At 37.2% G+C, this 27,834-nt stretch overlaps 2 protein-coding genes across 2 annotated transcripts; one reads left to right on the top strand and one right to left on the bottom strand.

Annotated features, from left to right (window-relative positions):
- Window positions 1-378: 378 nt before the first annotated feature.
- PLRG1 (pleiotropic regulator 1) lies at window positions 379-13,352 on the bottom strand. Its single transcript, XM_084285954.1, has 15 exons — window positions 13,291-13,352; window positions 12,698-12,804; window positions 12,307-12,449; window positions 11,239-11,292; window positions 9,612-9,705; window positions 9,087-9,177; window positions 8,797-8,898; window positions 6,741-6,833; window positions 6,243-6,392; window positions 6,027-6,128; window positions 5,416-5,518; window positions 4,629-4,737; window positions 3,439-3,578; window positions 1,525-1,718; window positions 379-579 (listed from the first exon to the last, which is right to left on the bottom strand). The coding sequence occupies exons 1-15, from the start codon at window positions 13,297-13,299 to the stop codon at window positions 520-522; spliced, it is 1,551 nt and encodes a 516-aa protein (XP_084142080.1). The 5' UTR covers window positions 13,300-13,352; the 3' UTR covers window positions 379-519.
- A 4,143-nt stretch (window positions 13,353-17,495) lies between these two features.
- Window positions 17,496-24,409, top strand: FGB (fibrinogen beta chain; the record flags this gene model as incomplete). The annotated part of the gene is made up of 8 exons (XM_084286801.1): window positions 17,496-17,615; window positions 19,200-19,403; window positions 20,394-20,577; window positions 21,173-21,400; window positions 22,009-22,122; window positions 22,675-22,797; window positions 22,978-23,263; window positions 24,181-24,409. The coding sequence occupies exons 1-8, from the start codon at window positions 17,541-17,543 to the stop codon at window positions 24,407-24,409; spliced, it is 1,443 nt and encodes a 480-aa protein (XP_084142927.1). The 5' UTR covers window positions 17,496-17,540.
- Window positions 24,410-27,834: the final 3,425 nt, after the last annotated feature.

Raw genomic sequence — 27,834 nt, 5'->3', positions numbered from 1 at the left:
TGCATTGGTGTTTTATAGTCCCAATTCTTTCTTGGTATTATTCTGTAATTCAGTGTATATACTGTTCCATTACAGCATTTCAGCATATACTAAGCATACATACAGTAAACAACACTGATGTAAAATCTAAAAACATCACTCAAGAAGTATCCAGTAGATGGCCTCTATGGATAAATTTACAATTAACTTCTATAGCGAAGCAAAGGGTTTTCAAAAAACCTGGCTCACCAAAACATTTAGACTTATGCTCAGTAGATACATATAAAAAAGTAACCACCTGCACATTTATCCTTTTCATGAACTATACATGCGCCACAAAGAAAAAATTAACAGCTGCAATTGGTTTGTTGAGTTCACACCAAAAAAAAAAGACAAAAAGAAAGAAGAATAAAATTTATTACAAAACATGTTGAAAAAGCAATGACTTGCCAACTTCCTGCTCTGCTGCTGTAGGCAGAACATAATGTGAATGCTCTCCAGAAAACCAAAACAAAATTATAGCACAAGTATGTTGCTGTATTAAAATCGTTTTCTCTTGATAATTTCTGGTTTCCAGCTGACAGGATGAGTTTCCTCAGTCTAAAAGGGGAAAAAAAAAAAAAAAAAGTCTCATAAGGATTATTTTTAACTTGAAATCAATCTGCAAATAGAGTTTAAAGTATTTGTTACATAGGATTTACATATATTTTATACATTAGGTAATTATAATGTTATGTATTATGAATTCATTCGCCCACATTAAATTTTAATACCATTCCACTGCCTGAAGTACATGACATGCCTTTTTTTTTTTTTTTTTTAAAGTAACAAAGAAAAATCAGGTTGCCAGTGGCAGCTCAGGAGGAACAGTGTAGTGATCAAAACATTATGAACAGTCAATGAGTCAAATGTCTTCCAGTGATGTACATGAGTTTTGGCAAATGCCACAATGTCTGCAGCTTAATCAATAGCAAAATGTATAAAAACATTAGTTATTCCTTTACAAGTTACTCTAAGCTCAATGGTTTAATAAAAAAATAATTATTTACATGGAAGACATTCTGATAAGCTATACAATAATTTATTGCCTTCCTTATTAGTAAATGGATTCAGCTTATTTTCAACTGTTATTTCCAGATCTATTTACTTTGAACACTAGTCATTTGTCTTGACAATTTTCGAACCTAGATCATATATAGAAGTACTATAAAAGTTCCAAATTCAATCTTTCTGCTAATTCATGTTTTAATGGTTACTACCAAGCAGTCCCCTCGTGGTTTCAAAACACAATACACACAACTATTTTAATGATATTTATCCAAGCTTTCTCATAAAGGATTTGTGCGGAGGAGTTGATGGACATGCAACTTATTTGTTCTATAGCAGTTAGTAAGAAATCAGGAGTAGGCTGTTGTCTTCTTTACATTAATGCATACATGTCCTTTTGAACATATACAGAGTTGTTGAATCTGTTTTATTAAAATGTGCAACATTTATTTGAAATCTGATTTCATGAAAATATATTAAAAAGACACTTTAACATACCGCAGTATCATCTTCTTTGTATACTTTTATGGTTTTATCAGCTTCAGCCGTTAGCAATCTGCTTTCTGACTGGTCAAATACACAAGCAAATATTCCTGATTCACTGTCCAAGGAGCCTGGCTGTACAGCTGCATGCACCCTCTGGAAATTATATCCAGTTCTCCAGTCCCAAAGATGCATAGTACCATTATCAGCTTAAAGAAACAACACAAGAATTAGTATTATATTTTTCTAAAAACAGTATCAAGAACATCTAATTAATTTATCAGAAACATATCTGCTGAAATATTCATGTATTCAATAGCTCAAGCCATTGCCTTGTGTTCTAATTACTTGTCACCTGAGAAAAGAGACTGACACCCTCCTTGCTGCTGCCTCCTTTCACGTAGCTGTACAGAGTGATATACCAAGTCTCCCCTCAGCCTCCTTTTCTCCAGACTACACAGTCCCAGTTCCCTTAGCCACTCCTCAAGTCTTATTTTCTGGTCCCTTCATCAGCTTCATTGCTCTTCTCTGCACACACCAGAGCAACTCAATATCCTTCTTGCAGTGAGGGGCCCAAAACTGACCACAATATTCAAAGTCCAACATCCTATAAGGTTTCCTGTACTCTGCTGGTTTCCTTCTTAGCGAAGAAGGAAGGCTGATCTTGTTTAAGTGGCTGATGAAGCTTCCTCATCCCATTTTCCTTCCAATAACCCAGAGCTATGATATAACATATTCCAAGGCAATTGCAGCAAGTTGCTCTGGAAGCAAAGAAAGGATTAGCATTCTGAATATTAAGTTCTGTTCAGTAGCTCCACTAAAATGGAACAAAAAGCTATTATCCTGCCAAATAGATTGCAGACAGTAGGGAACCTGTTAACAGCTTTATGTTTATAGAGGTTCTATTTCAAATACCAGTTTAAACTACTGTCACTGTAACTCCTAGTGGCCTCAGGGAATTCATAGCAATCCAAAGTCTGTATTTAGAAGGGCAAGACCAGATAAGCAAAACCAAGAGGTGAAAACTCAGGTCCTGCTAGTAATTTGGAGCTATACAATTTAGCTTAATTTCCCACAATAGCTAGAGCATTGCCAGGACAAACTCATAATTAAGTAAAAGGTCTAGGACTTCAGAAATTTGGGTTTAACTTCCTGCTTTAACTGTTTTCCTACATTATCGTAGGCTCTCTCTAGAGATTCACACTCAAGCCATAAAGTTACAACTTTCCTCACACTAATTCATTCCATGTTTATAATAGTGTTTACAATAAACAAAAAACCCTACAGAAATTACCAGTTCCTATTACGTAGGCAATGCTTTAATGACAATATCTTAATTCTGCTGGAATATCTAGAAGCTACTTTCATAAAAGCTTGTCCCTAAAAAAAATAAGGTCTACACATGTAGTCTGTCTTATGCAAAGATAAGACTTCCAGAAACATTAAAGATTATGGTTTTAATAAATATGAAATACTTTAAGTGTTAACATCAAAATATTTTTATTGCAGTGCTTGAGTAATTGACATATAGGAAAATGCTACCTGCAATATGAGATAACGAATATTTTTACATAAAATTATTTATGATCAGATATAGTAAGCGTTCAGGATTCTCCTCCATTTGACTCACAGAACCAGGTAAAATTCAGAGATAAGCTACTAATCTTGGCAACAACCAGCTGAGAAAAGGAAATCTCTTCCCTACTGGAGCCTTGAAATTCCTTTCAAACACATTTTTGGGCTTGCAGCTCAGTAACAAAGAAAATTCAGGTGACACTACTTGCAGCAAAACAAAGCTGTAGGCTGTAGCAGGATTGTTATCCCAGAAAAATGAGAGTTTGGTGAAGGTCTTTGTCTAAGGACCTCCGGACATATATTCATAGTATGGGGTAGAGTGGAAGCAATATAAACACGCATTTCTTGTTTTACCTCCTGATACCAGAACTCCATCTGAATTTACAGCAAGTGTGTTGATAATAGCATTGTGACCAGAGAGGTTCTGAATGAAGTTTCCATCTGGGAATTTCCATTGCTTAATATTATCTGGAGAACCAGATGCAAATGTGTAACTGAAAGAAAATACAGTATGTTAAAGCAAAAATATCTGAAGATAAATAACACTTTGTTCAATCTACTGCTGAATGCTAGTTGCAGAATTATTTAACACTGCTTCTCTGACATCTGTACTTTGCATAAAATTAAGCAGTTTTATGATGTTATGAATGAAATCATAAGTTATCTATCTCTATCGTTTTCCTTTAGTTTCATGGATTACCTAAACTTTAGGAATCACAAGGCTCTCCTATACCATACAGGATGTTAATATGCAAACAAACATTAAAAATGCACATTAAGTTTTGGACAGTGTAAAACAATATTCTCATCTGTTGCTATTGTGACAAATTTTCAGGTATAATGGCATCAGCAGCAGAAGTATGAGGGGAAAAATAGTTTTGGCTAGTCTTCCAGAACTATGCAAGCAAGGATAACGCACTGTAAAAAAGTGAATTTTATGTGAATGTTAATGCCCATTAAAACAATGGAGAAAAAGGCAATTTTTGATGAATCAACATATTGTATCTTAATTTGGAGCATTTCCAATAACACCTGCTTCAAAGATTAAACATCCACAAGAAGTTTCTTTTTACGGCCTGTTAGATTGGAATACCTTATGCAGTGAAGCACATATTCCAAAAAACATCCCTTTGCATTAATCACTGCTTCCTTTATTCACACATGCACAATTGTATAACATGCATTACTTTCTGCTAATAATCACTCAGTTACATATTTATTATTAGCCTTATAAAGCCCAGTGCTGCTGATTTTTCAACTATCGTGTCAAAGCACATGCATAAGAAATTCTGTGGGAGTATATAAAATACATTCTGGGGATTGTTAATGTACACCACTATCAATATCTGGGAAGCACAGTGTAATTAAAGTATTTGAGAACTAAGAGGCTACCAATATGTACATTTTAAAGCATTCTATGTTTGTAAGTTTTTTTTTTAAACATGTTATTATGCCCTACTATTCCAAATCATCATTCACATTAGCTTTCTCTCATGTTCTTATGTTACAAATTTTGAAAGAGTAGAAGAATGAGGAAAACTTACTGTCTTGGATGTAGTATTACTGCTCTTACAGATTTCTTATGATTTGTCAAAGTAACACGAGTTTTTCCTGCCACTAAATCCCAGAGTCGTATGGTAGTATCATGACTGCCTGCAATGAAAAGAAAACAGTAAAAAACTTTATTCTTATAACAGTTACTATTTTTTGATAAGTCAGCCAAAAACATTGCATGTGAAAGTAAAAAAATAACTGATATTTGTTAGGGAAATAAAACACTAATGCCGTTTCAGGAGAGAAAGATGATGGCTTGTTGCAAGTCTTTTTATGCAGTCTGAAATTCAAGAACTAAGTAGTTACATAGAGCTGTATTTTGGACGTAACGGGAAAGACGCACTTTAATCATGGTACCAGACCCTTGTAACTGCATTGTAGAGAACTGTGGACTACTACAGAATATTCGAAGTCTCAATACAAATTACAAAAAAAAATTAAACATAGGAAATGCAGAAAACCTTTTAAACAATCCACAGCCATATTTCCTTAAATATATCATCAATTGTATGAAATAACCATTGCATGGCCCATTTTCAACAGAAAATCTAACAAAAAAGTGAATTAAGTTAAAGAGTATGAACCTCAAAATCATTAGGTTTATATTAGATTTAAGCAATAAACCTGATAAAAGTATTATTAAAATCATATTTATTATCATTTAGGTTTATTAGATAAACCTATTACATAAACTTAAATAATAAAAAAGATTTATTACTTAAACCTAATCATTAATGTATTTGTTAATCTTTATATGTGAAACCATGCCCATTATACCTGTAATAATTTGTGGTTCTGCAGCTTGGCACTTCACTGTCGCTACCGCATTTGTGTGTCCTGATAATGTGTGCACACTGGCTTTTGTCCTCACATCCCAAATCTATGAATCCACAGTAAATAAATTAGAGGTTAAGAACAGAAGCCTATTCAGTGTATTTTAGGCATTGTCATGATTATATGAATTCATTGTCATAGGTTTACAGATTAAATTATGATGTTTAAGTTGTTTACTTCACCCAACAGTTCATCACATCACTGCCCCAGCTGTCAAATTTCAAGGGGAACAGGAAACCTGCCTTTAAATTTCTAGACATCTAGATAACTTAAAGTCACCATAAAAACAGAACTTTCTAAATACAGTAAAATGACTGATCTTATATTTACTTAGGTAGTCTACTTACTAAATTAAAAAAATAAAACATTCCCCTGAAAGGATACTTTGCTTGTTTTTAGGTTATAACAAAAGGCTTTTTTTTTTTTTCCTACACAGGAAGGCAAAGTTAACAGAAACCTTCATTGTATTTTCATCTTAATACACATCCTTAACATTTGCTAACTACTCACTTTTATACATTGAATATATTAAAAAATATCAAGGTTATACTTACTCGTGCTGTTGAATCTCTGCTACATGTTACCAGTACATCTATTGTTGGGTGCAAGTCTAAACCATAGACAGCACTTAGGTGACCATGGTAATGCCTGATAACCTAGATGAAAACACAAAGACACAACCTTTAACATCTTCAAAAGATTATTTCAAGTGCTTTGATTTTTATGTTTCCCAGTACCAACTAATTCCAATTACAGAAACTACAGCTTACCTTATTGTATTCAAGATCCCAGCATTTCACCTGTTTGTCTTCTCCACAAGAAAAGAGGTATGGACTTCTTGCACTCACTATCACTCCTCGTACTGTACTGATGTGCCCCGTCAAAGACAATTTCAATTTGCCGCTAGCAAGGTCCCAAATCTGCATCAAAACAGGTATTTTGAGGTAGACAAAAAAAAAAATCTACGCTATGGTAACATGAGAAAACAGCCCAGGTAAAAAGCAGTAGGATTAAAACTAAAAATTACAGCATAAACATTTACTCCTCAACTACTACCATATAATAAATGAAATACTAAGTAGTAGTAACATTCCATAAATCTTGTTCCATCTGTGACTAGGTAATAAGGAAAAAAAGTTCTGTAGCTCTGTACACAGCATTATGTGCACAGTAACCAAGACATTGTTTCCAGGAGCTAAAGACATTTTAAAATGTGAAGGGGGTGAAACAGAAGAGTTATTTGTTAATAATTTCTTCCAACCTCTTACCTTTATAGTTCTGTCAGCAGAGCCAGTAACAAACCACTGATTTCCTGGTTCTACTGCAATACATCTCACCCAGCCCAAGTGACCACTGATAACCTTTAAAAAAGGAAACGTTTTTTCTTAAATCAGGAAAAATACACAGATCAGTCAATAAAACTTTCATTCTCCAACACTACAATTTGTTAGTATTAACTGAGAAACACATGCTTCTCAAAACAATCAAATTTGAAATTAGATCTGAAAAGAGTTTAACTTTTATTTCTACTTTAGTAGAAATTTATGTCATACACCACACCTAGGAAATGTGTAACAGGGAAAGACCCCGCTCCTACAAGCAATTTTTTCAAGTCTTTTGAGTCCAGAACATTGTGGTTCAACACTTGAGACTTCACAGAAAAATACTGTATTTAAGTGCAACTTCCTTATATCACTGTATAGGGCTTATATAGTAACTAGCTCAAGAACTATTACATAAAATCTTAAATTATATTAGCAAATAATAGTTACCTCTTAAAACAAGCTGCCACCTCCTTTCCCCCCCCCAAATAAGGCGTGATACAAGTATATCAGAATCTTTCTGGCAACAAAATACTAGAGAAATCTCAATAAAAGCTTTACTGATACATAGGCTGCTGTAAGCAAGCTTTCTGTTTCACTAATTTCTCTCAAGTCACACAACTAAAATAAAAATTCACAATTAGGTTCACCGGATGCAGTACTTCATGTACTATCATACACCTAATTTCAAAAGACCTACAATGCAACAGAAGTTCTTAAGCAGAAATTATTTGGTAAGCTAACGTGTATTCTTCAGACCAGATGAGACCTCAGCCACATACATTTGAAATATCTGTCTAGATTTCTTCATAGTCTAGAAAAAAACACAAGCATTTCCAAGACAAAAACTAGGTCAACTAAATTATTTGTCAAGTCTCCGTCTTCCACAAATGACTTCAAATCAAGCCTAGGAAGACCAGGTGAAACAGTTAAGTAGATAAGAGGAAACCCACATTTGGTGTTCTATCTATACTTCTACTTCCAAGTTACTTGAAAAAGCTCTTGTCCTGCTGAGCAAAGATTCTGACAGCAAACCTTTGCTAACAAAGAGCTGATACGTAGCACAGTGACTTGATCTGTACTTACACTCTTTGAAAAGAAAGTCCTCGCAACAAGTAGGCATTTGCCTTGCACCTCTTCTAGGTTTATTTTGATGACATTGCAATAAATTACACTTGCCTTAATTTCTATATAGAGCATGTTCTAATACTGCTGTATTCAGAATCAATATATATTTGAGTTTTTCAAAAAACTACTTTTTACAACTAGGCTTACACCTAATCAGTAAAACAACATCTAGCACTCTTCTGAAGATTTAACTGTCTATATAGGGTGCTATATTTAGATGAACAATGCAAAACCAATGCAATCCTGACACCAGAGTGAGAGATTCTTACATCTCAACCAGGAAAACATATGCCTGAAATATTCACCTTTTCTCAGACAAAATATAGAACTGCTCAAGCTTTATAGGAAGAATTAGCCCGTTAGAAAGGTGTGCATGTTGAAACAGAAGTACCTGAAAAGTTAAGATCTGAACCAATACATATGCTTAGAGATCTTCCCTGCAGCTCAGCTACCCTGCCACGTTCATCAACATTAAATGATTTTTGAAATTACTCTCATTCTAAAAATGTTAGACCAGCTACAGTCATTTATGTGTCATTAGTCTCATTTTTTTGCATATTGCCTTTGAGTTCCTGTACCAAAGAATCTTAGAAGAAAGAAAAACCTCACAATCTCTAATGAATATTTGATACCACAGCTAAATCTACATAAACAAAAAATGTAAAAAGAATAAATCAAAGTAATTTACTAAACAGAATGAACAATATTTGTAATCACATCTTCTGTAAAGGAAAGAATGTGTGTAAAATTTAGGTGTGATCACCTTTCTTTTGATTCTATTTTGTGAATGAGAAATTAAAATCTATGTGTTGGCATCTTAATACAACATAAACCATTAGTTTATCTGAATTCACGCCATAAGTTTGTAACTTACTCTGTACAGCTTCCAAGGTGGATGCCACTGAGGTTTGGGCATGGTTGGAGCCTTCTTGGCCACTAACGCAGAATTTTTGTTTCCACCAGCTTCCATCATAGCCTGTAAATTAAAAAGGTTACTCTTATGCTTCAAAACTAAATCTCTTCACATAAAACCTAAAGCTTCCTTGCTCTGACATCTCAATACTTATCAAATTTAGTCAGTAAGATCCCCACACAACACACGAATGCAGAACCAATCTGACAAACACTACCTAATTTTCACATTAAAACATGCAACAAACTCACCACTGACATCCCAGGAGGCTGTGAACGCTCAGATATTCCAGCATGCCTGTAAATCTCACCCACACCGGCAGCTGTCCGATTTGCATCCAGCCTAGGGTGAATGAGAACAGTTGACTGATTGGAATCAACTTAGTCTTTCATGAAGTGATAAGGTATCATGGGGCTTTATTCAGCTGACTCTCTAAGGATGGAGATTCCACAACAGGTTGCCCAGGGAGGTTCCAGTCTGACCACCTCAAGGTAAACTTTATATATTTTTTTTTAAACCCATAAACAATGTCCCTCTTTTCCTATTACATCTAATCATCACAATTCCCTATGTTCCCACTTCTGTCCACATGCCTCTCATGAAACCCAAGAAAAAAACAGTGTATACTAAGATGGTGCCTGGCCATATAAAAAGTGTTTAAGTATTTTATAGTTGAATATTCAAAATACTCAAAACAACATTTATCCCAACTCCTTTGTTTTGCCTTGAAGTTTCCACAGATTACAGGAGCGTTAACAAAAATAACACAGCAGTACCTGGTCTGAGAAGCAGGAAGTGCTACAGCTAAGGACTGAGCTGCAGATTCACTAGGCATCCTCTGGATCTTGGTATCTGCTGTCAGAGCCACACCTTAAAAAAAGCAACATAGCAGAAGCAAAGACAACTATTAAAGAAAATTTAGTAAAGTATACTGTATAAACAGATATTTACACATAGACCCATACACAAGGACTTATGTCTCTGTAATACTGTCATATAACCACAGAATTTTCTGTGGAATTAAATCCACTGAAATTTGTACTTTGGTCCAAATCCATTCTACTGTGATTCTACTGCTTACAGATGTATGCAGACTCTAGCATTGAAAACAGTATGATTGTCATTGCAAACAAAAGCAGCCTAACCAGAAGCAGTGCCCATCTTCTTATCCAGCTTCAACCACTGTGAAACTCCAAACACCAAAGAAACAGTATTTTTGAGAAGTATTTGCTGACTTGTTCCTTCAGCACAGTTTATTATGTTGTCCCTACGTGGTGGCAGGTATCATGGGGTGGTGCAGGAACTACAAAAAGTTTAGTCCTAATTAAGTGAGAATTTCAGACTAGAACTTTTCCTCATCCTAACAATAGGTCACTTTAGAATCCAGAACAGCAAGAAACAACAAAAGAAATCTACCCAAACAAAACCAAAAAACACACAAAAAAAACAAACATACAAACAACTCTTTGAAAGGTGCAGCTTTGATGCAGACTGGTGAATTTATTCCACTCCCATTTCTCTATTTTTTCCCCCCTAACCAAAGTTTTGGCAATTAACAACAAAGACAAAATTTGGGTGAGATGCCCAGGTTAAAATATGAAACAGCAACAAAGATTTTGTTAATTCACAGCTACAGACAAGTAAGCACTTCTGAACTCTCATTTGTTAACTTACAAATCAAGCCACACCAGATTTCCCACTACAGTGAACTTAAGCATTAACAGTAAAAGATCAACAGACAAATCTTACTGCCACAAAGAGAGACTGATCAATTATAGCACCAATTAGCAGTGGCCAATGCAACAACATAGGAATGATCTTTCCAAGCATACATGAAACCAGCTGACACTACAGCTATTAGACACTACTGCCCCTTTCTCAAAGCAAGGCTGGTGATACCTACAACTTTCCAGTCTAGTAATAAAAAGCAGGATACTTTCCCCCCTTGTCTTTCTACTGCCTTCTAGCTGCAATCCACCCCCTTATTCAAGATAAATCTCTAAGAGCAGCTCTGCCGCTACAGTGGAGGAACTAGGAATCCATGGGTCTTGGCAAGTTCTCCAAGAGAAAGTGAACATCAAAACTAGGGAGAAAATTCCTAGAACATTTTTGACGGCGTTACTACAGGAGAATTCTCACAGAAACGAATGACATCCTCAGAGCAAGATCACATCCACAAAGGCTTAGCAAGAAGACACCGCATCTTTATCAAATCTTACTACCTCCTAATCCAGAACATTTTTCAGCCACAAAAGTCCGCATCAATACTATGAAAGACTCAAATGTTACTTCCCACTACTACTGACTACTGTCAGCTATGGATTCACTGCAACAGGAAACCTGCTAGGACATGGGATGCCTGGAAGGCAACAAAGTTGTCAAAACTCAAAGAATTTTACTTACCAGGCCCAGATGGATATGGATGTGTACCTGTTATCATATATTCAAGCTCCTGTCCTAAAAAACAATAGAATTTCGTATTAATAACTGTATTTTACACTACATCACAAAATAATGCATTCAAGCAGGAAACTGAGGAAAACAGATCAAAAGAAACCTGCAATAACTTAATTTCTAGTGAACTACACAGAAATTTAATTCTTAATTTGTTTTGACTATCTTTTCTAAAATTCAATAGTAAAATTACATCGTAAGAACACTAATGGCTTTTTTGTTTCAATCCAGAGGGACACTTCCCCCAAACAAAAATCCTTCACACTGTCAAAGGTGCCTTTTGAAGTAGATAAAGTATCATGAAAAAAGATTCAAGTACACAAACAACGTGTCTGACATGCAAGCCACTTACAAAAATTCTTTGTGTGCAATAACGGAAGAGAAATATACAAGCAAAAGTTTTTTTCTTAAAGTATTTTCAGTCTCTCAACATTTCTCAGAATACTTTCAAATGCAGTATTTCAGAAAAATATCCACTAAAATGAGAAGGCTTTTGGCATTCTTCAGAAGAGAAGTTTCTGTATAAATCTACCCAACGTGCACACTTTCTATATGTAACCAAACACAAGCTGAAAAAACCTACAAAATCAAAACAAGTATTTCTCTTTTAATAGGTGCCCAGCTAAAAGAAGTCTGAAAAAATTATATGAAACAAAACAACAAAATAAGTCCTTAACTATCATCAATTTGTAAAAAGGTGAAGCACATCACTGACCTTTTTCTTTACTCAAGTACAGCATATACTAACACTACCTTAAAAAACACTAATTTTACCAACAAGTTAAATTACACAGCATCCTACCACTCCCTTATTAAAATAAGCCTTCTCCTTGTCCTGAACCACTTACCTCCTGTGGACTGTAGCAAGGAAAATAGCAAGGAAAATACCAACAAATGAAAAAACAGATATTTTGATTTCCTTCTGAATCTTTGATGAGTTAACAACACAGTCTTCAAAATGAAGATCACAGACTATTACAAAACAGAGGAAAACTATACTGCGATGAGCAAACTGACCTTGATTTCCAGAATACTGTTTATGTCCATAAGGATCCCCAGTGGCTGGGCCTCCTTTCTCCCTCATGTTTTCTTTAAGAGTAGGCATGTGCAAGACCGAGCCATACTCTGTACGCAGTTTGACTGCCATCTTTACTTTGTGGCTGTTGGAAGAACAAAACACAACCCTGATTAAACCCTGACTTGAACTGTTAATAAGCTCTGAAGTATTTCAGAAAATGTTTTATACAACTTACTTTACAATCCTCTTTTTTTTTCTTCCCTCAGCACTAGATTGCTAATTGTGTAGAAGGAAACATCTGAATTTGCCAATAGGACAGAGCAATCACAAAAGTACAAAGCAGTACAAAGCTTTGAGGCACACTCCTAACTCACTGACTGTAGTACTTACCTTTCATCATCTAATGGTATAGGTTTGGCATTATCAGCTACAAACATGTCATGGGTCCTCTTCAAAGACCTGAACACAAGCGTGTGCACAGAATGCTTCTGGACTTCCTAAAATAAAGCAAAGCATATTTAAATAAATTCAGCCACGATTAAATGAAAATTTGAAAACCAAAACAAAACTTGAATCGAGTAGCAATTTCAGACTTCAGCAGCATTAGACATACGATATAACAACACTGTTCAGTTCACAGAAAACACCACTCCCCTTGGAAACTGTTATATACTATCTTATACTTGTTACCTGTTACCTAAGCCAGAAACTTAATCAAACTTTCAGCACTAGCATCTACATGACAAATGCATAAACGTGCAAATGTTTTTCTTCATATTTTCCAGGCGTTTTTATATGTAAACAGTACAGCAACTGAGTCTGAAAAGACTCCGTTAAGTTTTATTTCACAAACTCCAGAAAATTGAACAGGGGCAATCATCAGTCTCTGCACACAGCGTGACTTCCCTCGAACACCCCCAGGGTCGGTGACCCCACCACCTCCCCCGCGCCCCCCACACGCAGCGCAGCGCAGCGCGGCGCACCTCCACCATGGCGCCGCTCCTCCTCGCCCCCCGCCGCCGCCCGCAATGGAGGCACTTCCGACACTTCCTCACACCGAGCCGGAAGCGACGTGCTAAACGCGCGCGGGAAGGCGGGCGGCGGAGCCAAGCATGGGGCGGGGCCGCGCCGCAGTGGGCTGGGCTGGGCTGGGCTCGGCGGCGCTGAGGTCGCGGGTTCGAGTCCCGCCCTTGCCCCCAGGCTGCAGTTACGGGGCCCGACGCGCGGGTGCGGTGTGGCACTGCTAAGAGCAGTCAGCGGCCCCTGGGGAAGTTTTATCGTTTCACACCGTATCCTGATGCCCTGACAGGTTTCCCACTTGCCTGTGTAAGCCAAATAAGCAAACACACACGTGGAGCTGCACGCAGACCTGCCCCTTTCGTGAGCCATGGGATGGCACCCTGGGATCACTGCCTCACACAACTTCCTCACTTCACACGACGACCATCTCCTCTCCTTCATGGCACTGATGGATCATTTTTGGTGGCAATAGCTTTACACGTGCTGCTCGTGGCTTCCACCACTGGGGTGATGCCCCTTGCACCCACTACGGATGCTGGGGATGGCGGTGGGCCACAAACGTCCCGCATCTGCCGTAGCAGTTCCCCGAGATAGAGGAGACACAAGGTGTAAAAGGAGATCTGGAGGGAAGGGATTTCAAACAATAAAACAAAAATTTACACAAAAAGTAATGCGTGTCTGCTTGACTACTGAATCTGACATGTGGAAATGGTTAAAGGGCTAATCTCTGCCAATGTACAGTGATGTACAGTGATACACGCCTTGCAATGCTTTAGAAAGCCAGAGGTCAAATTAATCTGTTATGTTTGCTTTTTTTTTTTTTAGCAGATTTATTCTAAGTTGAAATATAGTCCAAGATCTTCAATAAATCATGTCAGCAACATTCATGAGAATATTCACTTTATTCATTTTGAAACAACTTTTTGAATCAATTTTTTTTTTTTTAAATCAATCAATACATCAACTATGTGATGTGCTCTTACATGTCAGCTATGGCTCTAATTCCAGAAATAACAAACTATGTATTTTTTTATTTTATTTTATTTTATTTTATTTTATTTTATTTTATTTTATTTTATTTTATTTTATTTTATTTTATTTTATTTTTAATAAATGACCACTAAGGAAGAGATGACTGGTAAACTGAATATGCTTTCAGTGCTGTTTTTAAGATCAAAATGAACAGCCTCCCTCATTAATGTTTAAGAACTTGCTTACTCACAGAATATGAAGGTAACATTAATTCTCATTTACAAGAAACCCTAGAAACATTTTTTTTTTTGTTTTGTTTTACTGGTAAAAGGAGCAAAAGAGGACACCGGTTAAAGGAGCAAAAGAGGACACCTGAGATGAGCACTTAATTCCACGGTATTCTTGTCACAGTATGACATTATTACAACACTAGCGGCTTCAAAGAACATTTCTAAATCAACTGGATGTCTTTTTAAATTTAATTTAGTAACCATCTCAGATTGTCAGCGGCCCAAGAAGTCTCTGTTCCCCCTCACCAAGACCACCTCAGGGACACGTTCAGCTTGGAAGAGCCAAGATTCAAGGATGGGGGTTTGTGTAAAGAGTATTGCACCATGGGCAGCCAAATCGGCAGAACAAACACGAGAAGCGGCAAACAAATATTCATTCCTAAAAGCACACATACACCTCTGCCCGTAAGTAGCCCTCCAGGACAAACGCACTGTACAGAGAGATGTCCTGGAACACCATCAGATCAATGTTTTGTTTTTACAGTTCCTAATAGCAAGTTTGTTGTGGTATCATGACATGAGTCTGGGAAGTTCTTAGCATTAACCATGTGTGTTGGGGAGAATATGAGGAAAACACGAGGAAAAAAAATCAGGTGTCCTGTTTGGAAAATAAAGCCTCCTTCATACCGTTTTTAGGATAAATTTAAGCCCTGCTCTTTGCTTTTTGTAAGGCTACACTCAGTCCTTATAAAGTGTCAGACTAGCTATAATGGTTGCAAGCATGAAATAAAAATCCCGTCTCATAACCAGCAAGCTAACCCATGTAGATTAAGTTCTGCTGCCAAAATATTTGATACATGCATGTATGTTTGCCAGTATACCTTGCTCAGTCTGCAGTTCCAGATTTAGACTGTCACACTGGAAGCATTTTTTATTTTTTTTTTTGGTCAGCATAAGTTTTATTCCTGTACAGGCACAGCATTGCTGAAAAGCCTCTTCAGGGAAAACCTTTGTGGTGCAGGCCCAGCCTCCCCCTACCAGCTGAGGCCCTGCACAACACCTGCTGGAGCATCTGCTCACTGACCCAACTCCACAATCCAGACGTGTGTTGTTCATTTGTTGTGGCTCCTGGTAATTCCCTGGGGAGATACTACTGTCTAACCCTCTTGGGGAAGCCAAGGAAAAGCACTGGAGCAGAGAGGGTCAAAGGCTGAATTTCGAAGGGGAAATCCCATCCGAAGGCAGATGAAATTGGGGATTTCCTGTGCTGGGACTCTGCAGCAGGCTCAGCTCCTGTGCCAACCCCTGCCACTTGTGCTGGACAGGCTCTGCATGGACATAGCCACCTTTGGCCACGACATGCAAAGAGTGCCTGAGGAAGGACACCATGAGCTACTGCAGAACATAGTGGTTGTTTCAGAATGAATTCAAGACAAATATCATGAAGATTTGTATGGACCAAGGCAAGATAATTTATGGCCAAGTTCCTAACTCAGGACTAGTGGGACACTATTTATTTCTCCACTGGCCCAGTACCTGTAAGCTCTGGGCAAGAGGCTCAGCATCACTGTGCCCCTTCCTTATACAGAAAATAACGGTTACTGAACTTTCTTTAAGGCACAGTGTGGGGAAAATTGGATTTAAGGTTCTGGGAGATGCCCAGAACCAGTGATGACAGGGCGTACGGTATCTTGGCTGGCATCTTTACATAGAAATAACACATTGATGATGTCAGTTTTGGCCACAGACAGTCTTCCTTAATTTCTATAGGGATAAGTTTGTGTTCTTCCAAAGCTAATAGTGTTAGTGTAAGTGACGTCCTTACACATAGGATCATATTCAGGGGAGTAAGAGCTTCCTGAGCCATGGCTCATTTGGGGCCAAGCTGTTTAATGATTAAACCCGTCAGGTTAAACAGTTTTCATATTTCAGGAATCCCCATAGTTTACCAGAACTCTGACAATGGCATGAATACAGGAAAAAGGACTAAAACAAGCAATTTTAGCTGTTCTTTTCTTTGTTTATCACAAAATCTCCTGCTCCATCAAGTTGGTCTCTGAAAGGGAAGCTCAGCCCATGGTTTGCCTCTGCTAATGTCCTCAGACATCAATAGGAATAACTTTAAAAAAGTTTGCAGACTTTCATTCTGCACCTTAGATTTAATTCAGTATAACAAAATCATCCATAACACATGCAGAAATTATAGAATATGCAGGCACTGAAATGTTAAAACTGCTAATATGAGAGCAGTGATATGCCATATTCTTAAAAAGTATCAGAAAGTATGACCCACTATGATTACAAATAACTTCATACCATATTCTTTTAAAAGATTATTAAAAGTATTTAAATAAAGGCTATGACATATACACTTCTTGTGTTAAAAAGGAAAATAGCAAATTAATATGTTTACTCAGATGTACTGTACTTAATAAGACCCAAAGGCTTGCATATCCAGGTGCCATTAGAACTGTTTACAAGGGTGTAGCATTCTGTGTGAGGTGAGTTTAATTCAAATTCAATATGCTATTGCTGAAGCATCCACATTTTCATCAGGGAGAAAATAAGCAAGGAGATGTCACAGTCAATATTTGACAACATTTCTTTTCTTTGGATGTTCAGCTTTTCAGCTGTCATTTTTTTTTTTTTTTTTTTTTTTTCAGTCTTGTAAGACTCGTAATTTTTGAGAACATGGTAACTTGTGTAATCTGAGCAGGAGGTACTTTTAAGTTTTTAAACATTTAGTTCATGCCAGCAGCAACAGAGGTCTCTGGGACACGTAGATAAGAGATGTCCAGAGAGATTGCTCAACATCAAATGTATTCAGGCACACAGAGAATAGAAATGTTAAATGTTAACAGGAAAGCAGTGATTGCTTTGAAGGGTTGGACCTATCAGTGTCAAGCTGGAAATTGGGGTTGCCACCTGTATATATAGGAACAGAGAGGATCTTGCCCCATCAGAGCTGCTGATGGGAGAGGGTCACCGAGCAGCTCAAGCAAGCCAGCGCCATGAAGCTGCTCCTGTTGCTGCTGCTCTGTGTTCCTTTCATTAAATCCCAGGCTTCTACTGATTACGATGATGAGGTTGTAATACTGATTGGAATTCATAATAATAAGAGTGAAAATTATTAATTTTATTTAATTGCATGCATGACTTACCTGGCTTATGTGATTTAGCTAAGTTAGAAAATTATACAGTGCGTGTTCTTTTTCTCCTCAGAGAAATAATCTTTCAGTTATTTCTTCATAGGTATTTAACAGTGCAACAGTTATTTTCTGGTTTTGGATATACTTTCTTTCCTTTCTTTAGGGAATGAAGAATGGTAAGATTAGTTATTCAGCTAAATTTATTTAAGGATATTTATGTAGCAATTTTGACATGTTACGGACAATTCATTTTTGATGTGCAAAGGCATAGAAACGTGTATTTAATCAAGTCCTGTCTGAAAGACAGGAACAATTTTACTATAGATTCAGTAGACATTGGGAAAAATAAATTAGCCACCAGATCATTAACTGCCAGATTTATATCTGAAATGGAGTGGTAAATGGATAGTTAAACCAAAAGGTAAGCAATGAGGATCAATCTAAAATAATTTAACTTGTATTTAGTTTTCAACAAGTAAAATGTTTTGTTAGGAAATTTGATTTATAATTTCAGAATGGTTTTTATATTTTGGAAATCCCTGCAAAAATGAAATAGGTCAGAAATAGGGTCAGGTGACCAGAAATTAGTTTATTTTCCGTTATACAACATAAATGTTTATGTCTGTACATTGACTATTGATGAGATTACCACACTAAATCATTTTCAGAAATTTGCATCTGCCTACTTTTGGTCCTTACAAATGTTTGTTATTTGCAGTTAAGTCCGAGTGGGATTGGACATGATCAAAGATTTGGATCCAATTGTTCAAACAACTAATGATTGAAGGTTTCATTTCAACAAATAATTTAGTTTCCTTGCTTGACTTACTAGTCTTTCAGGATAAACTTTAGGATGGAAGTTTCTCAAAGAAATGAAATTGTTAAGATGGTGTTTCTGTTTGCCAATTTTTATACGTAAGACTCACAGGGGTAGTGTTCTTCTTAGGAGACGATGTGTAAGCCTTTGCTGCTGGCAAAAGCACAGCATGGGATGCGGGGGGCTGTTGTTGTTCCTGCTCCTGGGAGGGGGGAGGAACATGGGCATCCAAAGAAGTTCTAAAAACCTGGCTGGAGGGCTGTGACTGAGCAATCTTCTTGATTAAGCCACTGGGACACTGAATATTCACATGATGATGAATATTCTTCCTACCCCTCTTATTTCTAATATTTTTTTTTTAATCTCACCACTTAAAGTTTCATGATTCTCAGTGGCTCTGAGCTATATCAACTTCATTCCTTAGTCAGAATGAAACATTGAAATATCGTTTTGCTTTGGTTTAAAGGCTTTTTAGTTTGTCTATCCCTAGGTGAAGAGAGTATGACTGCTTTTACAAGGAAAAACATTGTGATAATTTGTACATAATGTCAGTATTGTATTTCAGCTGTTGCTGTTTCTATTCCAATCCACAATTTTCTTTGCTGTTTGAAATAGAGTGCTGAATGGATACCATCACCCTGTGCATAGCATTTTGCAATAGCAGTCCTAGACTCAAGAGAGCTTCCTCTCCCCTGGCTTTGCAGGACGAAAGCACTCAACCTGAGGCTCGAGGCCATCGACCCCTAGACAAAAGGCGAGAAACGGCTCCCACGCTCAGACCCGTGGCACCTCCCATCTCTGGAACTGGGTACCAGCCCCGGCCACGAAAGCCAGATAAGCAGGGCAGCAAGAAGGAGCGTATCATCTATCCCGATGCTGGTGGCTGCAAGCATCCTCTCGAGGAGCTGGTAGGTGTCTCCCTGTCTAAACAGAAATGGAGGATGGCACGGTTGTTAACAGCCTTCTAGTGTGCTGAACAATAGTTTTCTTTGCCAAACACAGAATGATCTTTCATTTAAAGCAGCAAAACTTAATGTCTTTTTGTTTGGGTTTGGTAGAGCTTCATTCAGAAGTGCAGTGCTATAGAGTCCATGGGATAGTCACAAAGACAAACAGCCTACAGTGAGTAAGGGGAGAGAGAAAAGGTTCAAACCACAAATGAGGAAAGGAAGCATCTGTGGGTTAGCCTGAGATTTACCCATTGGCTTGCATAGGTGACTATTAAGAATGACAGAAAAAAAGTTCTGCAAAAGAGATGGCTTGGATTTCAGGTAATCTCAAGGGGCTCCAAAAACTCACATCTTAAAATTTGTTTCAAACCATAATTATAGTCTACATTCAGTCACTGCTCCAGTGACTGAAGTCAGTGCAGTTCTTGTTGAAGAAGCAATAGTGCTCACAGTTCTTGACATGACCATTTTTTAATGAAACATACATGGCCATTTCAAGAGAGACATACATAACCGAGGCATAGAGAACATGGTTGATTTTCTGAGGATAGTGAAAGAGGAAGGGGTAGATATAAACATGCATGAACACCAGCTAGTTCCTGACAGATTCTAGTCATGGATCAGGAGGCTGAATACTGTGAACATTTAGCAGTGCAGAAAAATGAAAAGCAGTTAGTGGACCCAAAAGTGTGAAGAGAGGCCTTTTCCAAAGAGTTTCAACAGGAGTCCTGTTGGGGGTACTCAAGACACCTTCCTTCCCTTCACACTGCAGCTTCTTCATAAAGTTAAATATCTTAAGCCTGTACCTTGATGCCTAAATATACGGTCACATATTACTAACTATTCAATGCTTTCAAAGCTATGGCCTTTCACTGACTAGTTTAGAAACTTCTCTTTTTTACTTGATTTTTATGCACAGCCCTTGTTTTTTATTTATTTTTTTTTAAGGGAGTACTCTGTCCAACTGGATGTGAACTGCAAACTGCACTGGTAAAACAGGAAAAGACTGTGACATCAGTTATTCGTGATCTAAAAGACAAAGTGACCAAATTTTCTGATACTTCTACAACTTTCTATCAATATGTGAATATGATAGATGATAAACTGATAAAGACACAGAAACAAAGAAAAGGTATGCTGTTGTTATGAATCATAATGTAAATGATATTATACTTCTAGTGACGCTGCTACTATTACTTGCTAAGAGGACTTTTTAAAAATGTTGAAAATGCAGTAGAATATCTAGCAAAGTAGGGTTCCATAACTCTGCCATCTTAAATCTTTTAAAAAAATAATTTCAGAGAGGCAAAGGAATGGATACTGAAGCAAGATTCTTATTAGGCCTTTAACTGTAAGGGTTGCCCCCTCTCTTAGTTGCTTCCCAATTCTTTGATTCCTGACAACTCCTTTGATCCATCCAACTCCTTTATGCCCAGATCCTGGCTTGGCACCATGGCTCTCTGGAGAGAAGCTAGTTATAGTTCTTTGGCAGAATATAGTGACGCTGATAAATCTATGAGCTTGCAAAGAAATAATGGTGCACATGTAATAATTTTCCAAGAATCTCTTCATAGTTTTTGCACAGTGTGCAAAGGTAATCAAAAGACACGTATATCCTTCCTCCCCACTGAGAAAACAAGTGGCTTCTCAGATTGTGCTTACAGATTGCTCTTGACTTTTTCATAACATTGAAAATTAATCTGCTTCTCATCTAATTGTTTTTCTAGACAATGATATTTTACTTTCTGAGTATAACACAGAAGTGGAATTGCATTATAATTATATAAAGGATAATCTGGACAATAACATCCCATCAAGCCTCAGGGTCCTTCGTGCAGTCACGGAAACTTTATACAAAAAGATCCAGAAACTGGAAAATGCCATTGCAACCCAAACAGACTACTGCCGTTCCCCATGCGTTGCTTCCTGTAATATTCCGGTGGTTACAGGCAAAGGTACTCATTTAACTATAATAACATCTCTTTCTTCTCACATTTATATCACTATGCATATTGATAAACACATCATTCAGTTGTTGGTGGTGTGAGTTGGTTGCTCTGAAACCTATGACACTGATTAGGATAGCAGAAAAGACAGATGGTTATCCAATATGAAAAAATCTTTTGACTGACCTGTACTGGTCAGACCAAAGATTGTCTAATCTAATAACTGGTCATCATCATTGGCCAATAGCATTTTGAAGAGGTAAGGTAAACCACGTTCACCTTCAGTGAGGTGAAGGTAATACATTTGTGACTCTCGTAGTTGTACTCTTTACTTTTTCAATCAAGAAAGGTTCTCTTTTTACAAGCTTGTCCAATTCAAAAAGTAATTAAAATATAAATAGTCTTCAGTTGTTCAGGTTGAGCTTTTAGAAATTCTTATCTAGAAAAGTATAGCAATGCAAGTATGCTGTTCTTTCTTCCTTGCTTCTTTCATACAATGTAGTATGGAAATCAAAATCAAAGTACATAAATACATCTTTAAAATTGTTCCCTTGCAATCAGCAAACCAGGGAGTTTGGCACTCTTTCAGTAACAGAGTCTCTGGTTTATTCTTGCAGAATGTGAGGATATTTTCAGAAAGGGAGGTGAAACATCTGAAATGTACCTCATCCAACCAGATCCTTTCGTCAGACCATACAGAGTATACTGTGACATGGAAACAGATAACGGAGGTTAGTGTGAAATAACAACGTTGTTAAAATATTAATTAATAAGAATTCCACAAAAGAAAAAAAAAAAAAGAAGTAGTAACTTGCAATTTAAACAATCACATACAGAACTGCAATTTTTGTAGTTACTTGAGAATTAAGTCTGACTATTTCAAGAAAGTCTTGTTGGTCATCTTCAGATACACTGCAGGACATTTTATAATGAAACTGGAAATAAATTAGTGGGAAGGGACTGGTGAATACTTACTATGGCTAAAATGGACAATGGGTGGGCAGAAGTGGAGGGTCTGGCTCATTTCCTACCCTGCTACTACATGCTAGCCAAAAAAAACCTGGGTCACTCTTTCACCTTATGTTTTTTCCACATTTGCTCATGAAGCAATACACCCCTTCAGAGTGAGTAAAAATGGCAAGGCTGAACTCATAAACAGTGAAAACTCATACTTGCTGCAAGGAAGTCACATCATCCGTGAGATGATGAGAGAAGGGCTGTATCTTAACGTTTCATGCTCCTTTCATAAGAGCAAATTAATCTAAATACTGTCGCTCCTGCAGGCTGGACTTTGATTCAGAACCGCCAGGATGGCAGTGTTAATTTTGGAAGAGCATGGGATGAATATAAAAAAGGATTTGGAAATGTTGCAAAGAGTGGAGGGAAGAACTACTGTGATACACCAGGTAAAACACCGAGCATGAAACATGAAGAGTTCTTACTGAAACTGTTTTCTCATATTTCTTGAAGCATTTTGACTTTTTAAAATTAACCAATCTGCTTTGGCAGACGTGGGCAAATCATAAAGTTACCTTGAAGTATATTGTGAAATCAATTTCACAGAGCTCTCGTCTGTTGCTTCTCAGGTGAATATTGGCTTGGAAATGACAAAATCAGCCAACTTACCAAGATAGGGCCCACTAAAGTTTTAATTGAAATGGAAGATTGGAATGGTGATAAAGTATCAGCTCGCTATGGAGGTTTCACCATACATAATGAAGGAAACAAGTACCAGCTTTCAGTTAGTAACTATGGAGGCAATGCAGGCAATGCTCTGATGGAAGGAGCTTCAACGTTGCATGGAGAAAACAGGACAATGACAATTCACAATGGCATGTTCTTCAGTACTTACGACAGAGACAATGATGGATGGTATGTAACCACATTAGACAGTTAAAAGAAATTAATTATCAGACCATATGTCTCTCCTTAAGAGAAATATAGAATATTTCTCTACTTTGATGCTAGTTTGCACAGCATTTCATAGTAACCTAAAATAAGTTTCTCACTGCAAGTTACTAGCCAAGTGTTCACGCTGTCCCACTGGTGTAGCCAATGGCAGAACTGACATAGCTAAAGGGCAGGTAAAACTATATTATGGCAGCATTGCTCCACAGCCATGTGAGGAGCAGGCACACTGAATGATTTTGAGTACATGAATGATGTTACCAGAGACAAAATGGCAAACCTGGTACAATATTCTCAATATCAGAACCTGATGGTGGCAGTGCTTGTCCTAAGCACTGTCTTGCTTGAGTAGGAATATTGGTACTCTCCCCTGTAACACAGTAATGAGTCTTGAGGGAATAGATTATTAAAAAAAAAAAAGCCTACTCAGAAGACTGGAGCTCATTTGTAAAGGATGTAATTCAGCACTCTGTCTCTAAAATATATGCTATATGTCTATCTTAAGACCTGATTACCTACTTACGAATAAAGGAATTGTTTAGATTTGGGAAGACATACAATCATCATTATTTCTAATATCCCTAAGTTGAATTGATATTGCAGTTAGCATTATGAACTGCAAGTAATTGTATTTTTCATTTAGTAAACTAAAAAGACATTCTAAAAGAGATACAGATAAAATTTTACCTATTTCTCATAGCAGCTTCATGTTCCAAGTGTACTGTATAGCACATGCTTGCAATGGTAAATCTTTTACGTAAAGTTCAGAGAAGAATTTTAAATATTTGTTGTGGTTTGAAAATTTCAGTACAGGGACATGTGTGTGCGCTCTCATCTATTTGCTTGTTCATCTGTCTTAACTGTTCCTTTTACTTCATCAGGTTAACTACAGATTCAAGAAAACAGTGCTCCAAAGAAGATGGTGGTGGATGGTGGTACAATCGTTGCCACGCAGCCAACCCCAATGGCAGATACTACTGGGGAGGGTCCTACAGCTGGGATATGGCAAAACATGGTACAGATGATGGTATTGTATGGATGAACTGGAAAGGGTCATGGTATTCAATGAAGAAGATTAGCATGAAAATCAAGCCATACTTCCCAGATTAACTGCTATAGAAGTGATCTAAGTGTAAAGAAACAGGGATTTTCTTTTCATATTTGTACCTGGTTATGTTTTTCAACGTGGTATTCAGGCTTTTCTTTACATATGAGAACCAAATCCATATGTAGGACTATATAGTGACCTAAAATGAAAGGCAATGGCAACTGAAAATCAAAATCTGAACTATGAAAATGAGCTGCTAGTGTATTTTGTTCCATTTTTCATTTCTTCACAAGACAGAAGTACTGGTTTTGAAGATGTCCGATAAAATATGTATATGTACACTTGTTTCACTCTGTTACAAAGAAGTTCCATATCAAAATTGAAAAGGAAGAGGATTATTATAAAATGTTTTCTAAAAAAAATAAATAAAGCTTTAAAACTGATTTTTTCTCCACAATTTATAAGTCTTTAAGCGTTATTGGGGGAAAAGCAAATACATTTCACCAAAGAAAGCACTGGTTTTTTTCTTTTATATCATAAAGATGTGGTAACTACCTGTGTAACAAGCTGAGAAGGAATAAAGTAAAAAAATATGTATATCTAAAGAATCTGTAGGTTAACAGTCACTTAGTTCACATCCTATTTCCTGGATTAAATATGCCCTTTTACAGAAACTCAGTTGCATACCATACCTCATAATATCCTTTCCAGCATCCCACAGTCTTTATAGTATATCCTATATGGTATTAGGAGAGCTGACTGGTAAGTCTTTCACACAATCACTGTTGCAGGACAAGAGCAATTAGTCATAGGTTAGCTCTGGTTTGAAGGAAACACTAGAGAGCATCTTGGCCACGTTCATGCTCAAATCAGGGCCAACTTCAAAGTTAGATCAGGTTTCTGAGGGCTTTGCCCTGTCAAGGTTTGAGTATCTTGAAAATATTACAGTCTTGATGGGCAGCCTGCTCCACTTCACTCTCTTTGTGATGTCTTTTTCCCCTATATCTGCTCAGATTTTCCTGTGCAGCCATTAGAACACTGCAAACTGGACAGTGGAGAGGCTTTCAGGCTCTGGGCTAAATACAGTATTCAGGTCCTGCCTATCTTTGTATTGGCATCCTCCCAAATCACCCAGCCCCTGTCTGTTGCAGTCTTCCCTTATCTTTACCACTTAATGGGGTAATTGGGACTTTGGGGCTTGTTACTACAGCTGCTTTGGAGGGAACTACCCTGTTCCATTCCCATTGCCAGATCAATAGCTTGCTTGCACAGAAGCCTAGGAAAGTGCCTATGACCTGGAAGTGCTGAAGGAAGTTCAGGCAAGATACAAACCCAATTGTAGCAAAGAGAGATGGGGTGCTGTGCATGCAGTAAGAGAGCAAGTTAGTGACGTTGACTATCTGTATACTGGCTTTTTTATTACGAATGTTTTCCTTTATGGACAGAAAGGTGGCCAGGCTCAACAACACGAGTTGCCTGTGAACTCTGCCTGTGAGTCGCATGGGTACACCTTGACCCAGTGAGCTGACTGAGCAGGGGGAACACCATGGGCAGTGATGAGAAGCACATTTTGCCATTTGCAAAAAGGTTTTATTAAAACCAGCTAAGCCCTCCAAACAAACCATCTCCTTGTATAAATCCTACCCAGGTGTACATTACCTGTGAATAATAAAGGTAGTTTAAGCAAACACAACGCAAATTGCCTTCTTTCTAGAGGCATCTAATACAATACAGAGATGTATCAATGTTATTCTGACAGTCATCCTTTTGTTCCCTGTTCCCAAATGCATCTGTTTATCCCATCTGTGATTTGGACCAAGCTCTCTGTATAGATCAAGATCTTTTGTCAGTGAGGCTACCCTTCTCACCTTCAACAATTCTTTAGCTGATTATGATGGCAATCTAAAATTCTCATTTACAGTTCTCATGTTTATTTAATCTCTGGAGTACAGGAGGACAAGGAGGAGATGTCATAGCAGCATCACACTGCATGACTGCAAATATTCAGTGTCCCCTCAGACAGGCTTCCAGTGACACTAGGCAACAAACACACGGCATAAAGCAGAAGTAACTTTTCCAAAAGTGTAGAAACTTCTCCACGCATCTGGCTGTAAAGATGTCTCTGCACTTCAGCAAAATTTCAAAAAATGTTATGCAATGGTTGTGCTTGAGAAGCCCTGAAAAACGGCTGAAATTGAGCCTTCTCAGTATTTTATTATATTGTTAAATGGCATGAAAAAAGCTGAGCAGTAAGATTTAAGGCAAGCAATTCTGCTTATGCTTGTTTCTCAATTGAAGCATAGAAAAAATAAAAAGAGTAAATACTTGTGTAATTTTATCCATAAATATGAATCTTAGCAGTGGAGAGAAACATGAAAAAGATCAGGTAAAAATAGTAAAATCGCATTCAAAAGATCTAAACCTGGACATATTGCAAGTGTCTCCCTGCTGGTTTCACTAAAATAGGGGTCTAGCCCTACAAGCTTTGTATGGCTGAATTCTGTTCCATGTATGTCTTGTGTTCACGTAGAGCAATGAACTGGATTAAGATCTATTTTCAACACCTACGAAAGGTTAGGTAGCTTTGTGCTGCATGCGTGGTGTAGCTACGGAAATGTGAGCAGTACACTTTGTATATCCTCATCTATCCAGTACTAACTGCAATAAAATAACCATCCAGCCCCGAAACCTTCTATGCTGGTGATAATGAATAAGCCTGAGAGATAAAAAAATATGTTTTTGGTTTTTTTACAGTTCTCAGAAGGAAGGTGCAAGGCAGTCATTTAAATATTAAATTATTGTGATAAAACTTGAGGCAGCATATTTGATACAGGTATCACCTGGATTTGGGATTTTTCTCTGCAGCTGAAGTAAATGATTAAGTCTGGCAAATGTTATTAAGTTGAAGTCCAGTCTGTTGACTTGCTCCAAAGAGCACCACAATTTGTCACTTTGAATTGCTTATTTCTTCAGTAGATTGATGTGACTACTATTGGCATACCCAAGACTCTCCTTCCAAATCACCATCAAGATAAACTTAAGCTGCTTTTTAGAAAATTGCTGCACAAATGTAATTTTTCACTCACACTTTGGAACAATTGTGTAAGGCATAAGTTAGGGATAGTCATTTTGTGAGTTTTTGACCTTTAACATGTCTAGCATGTTGAAAAGCCTAAAACATGTTAGTAAGAAGTACTCTGTCCATCAGAGAGATGTTTACTGAAGTTTTATAAAGGGACCGATAGAAAGGTTGCAGACAAGGTTTATATAAAAAGCTTTTTAAAATCAGTATTTCCTTTAAAAGTTTTTCAGTTATAAAGAAGATGAAAGAACTATTTTGTTAATAATTAATCAGTGTTTATTTTGTAAGCCACGAGTTGTATGTCCAGTTGCCTTCACATTCATAGGGTCAAGGTATGTCATGTACATATACATGAAAAATCTTTTCATCTTTTAGTTGTGACACATATAATAAATGCCTGTCCTT

Source organism: Netta rufina (assembly GCF_964035555.1).
Source record: "Netta rufina genome assembly, chromosome: 4".
Classification (NCBI taxonomy): domain Eukaryota; kingdom Metazoa; phylum Chordata; class Aves; order Anseriformes; family Anatidae; genus Netta; species Netta rufina.
This window is presented reverse-complemented; position numbering and strand designations above follow the sequence as displayed.

Excerpts from the sequence above, each read along its gene's own strand:
- PLRG1 (XM_084285954.1), bottom strand. Across the intron at positions 9,706-11,238 it reads TCCATATCCATCTGGGCCTG|GTGTGGCTCTGACAGCAGAT; the intron begins GTAAGTAAAATT and ends GCTTTTTTTAAG. Across the intron at positions 4,738-5,415 it reads AGAACCACAAATTATTACAG|GCAGTCATGATACTACCATA; the intron begins GTATAATGGGCA and ends TTTTCATTGCAG.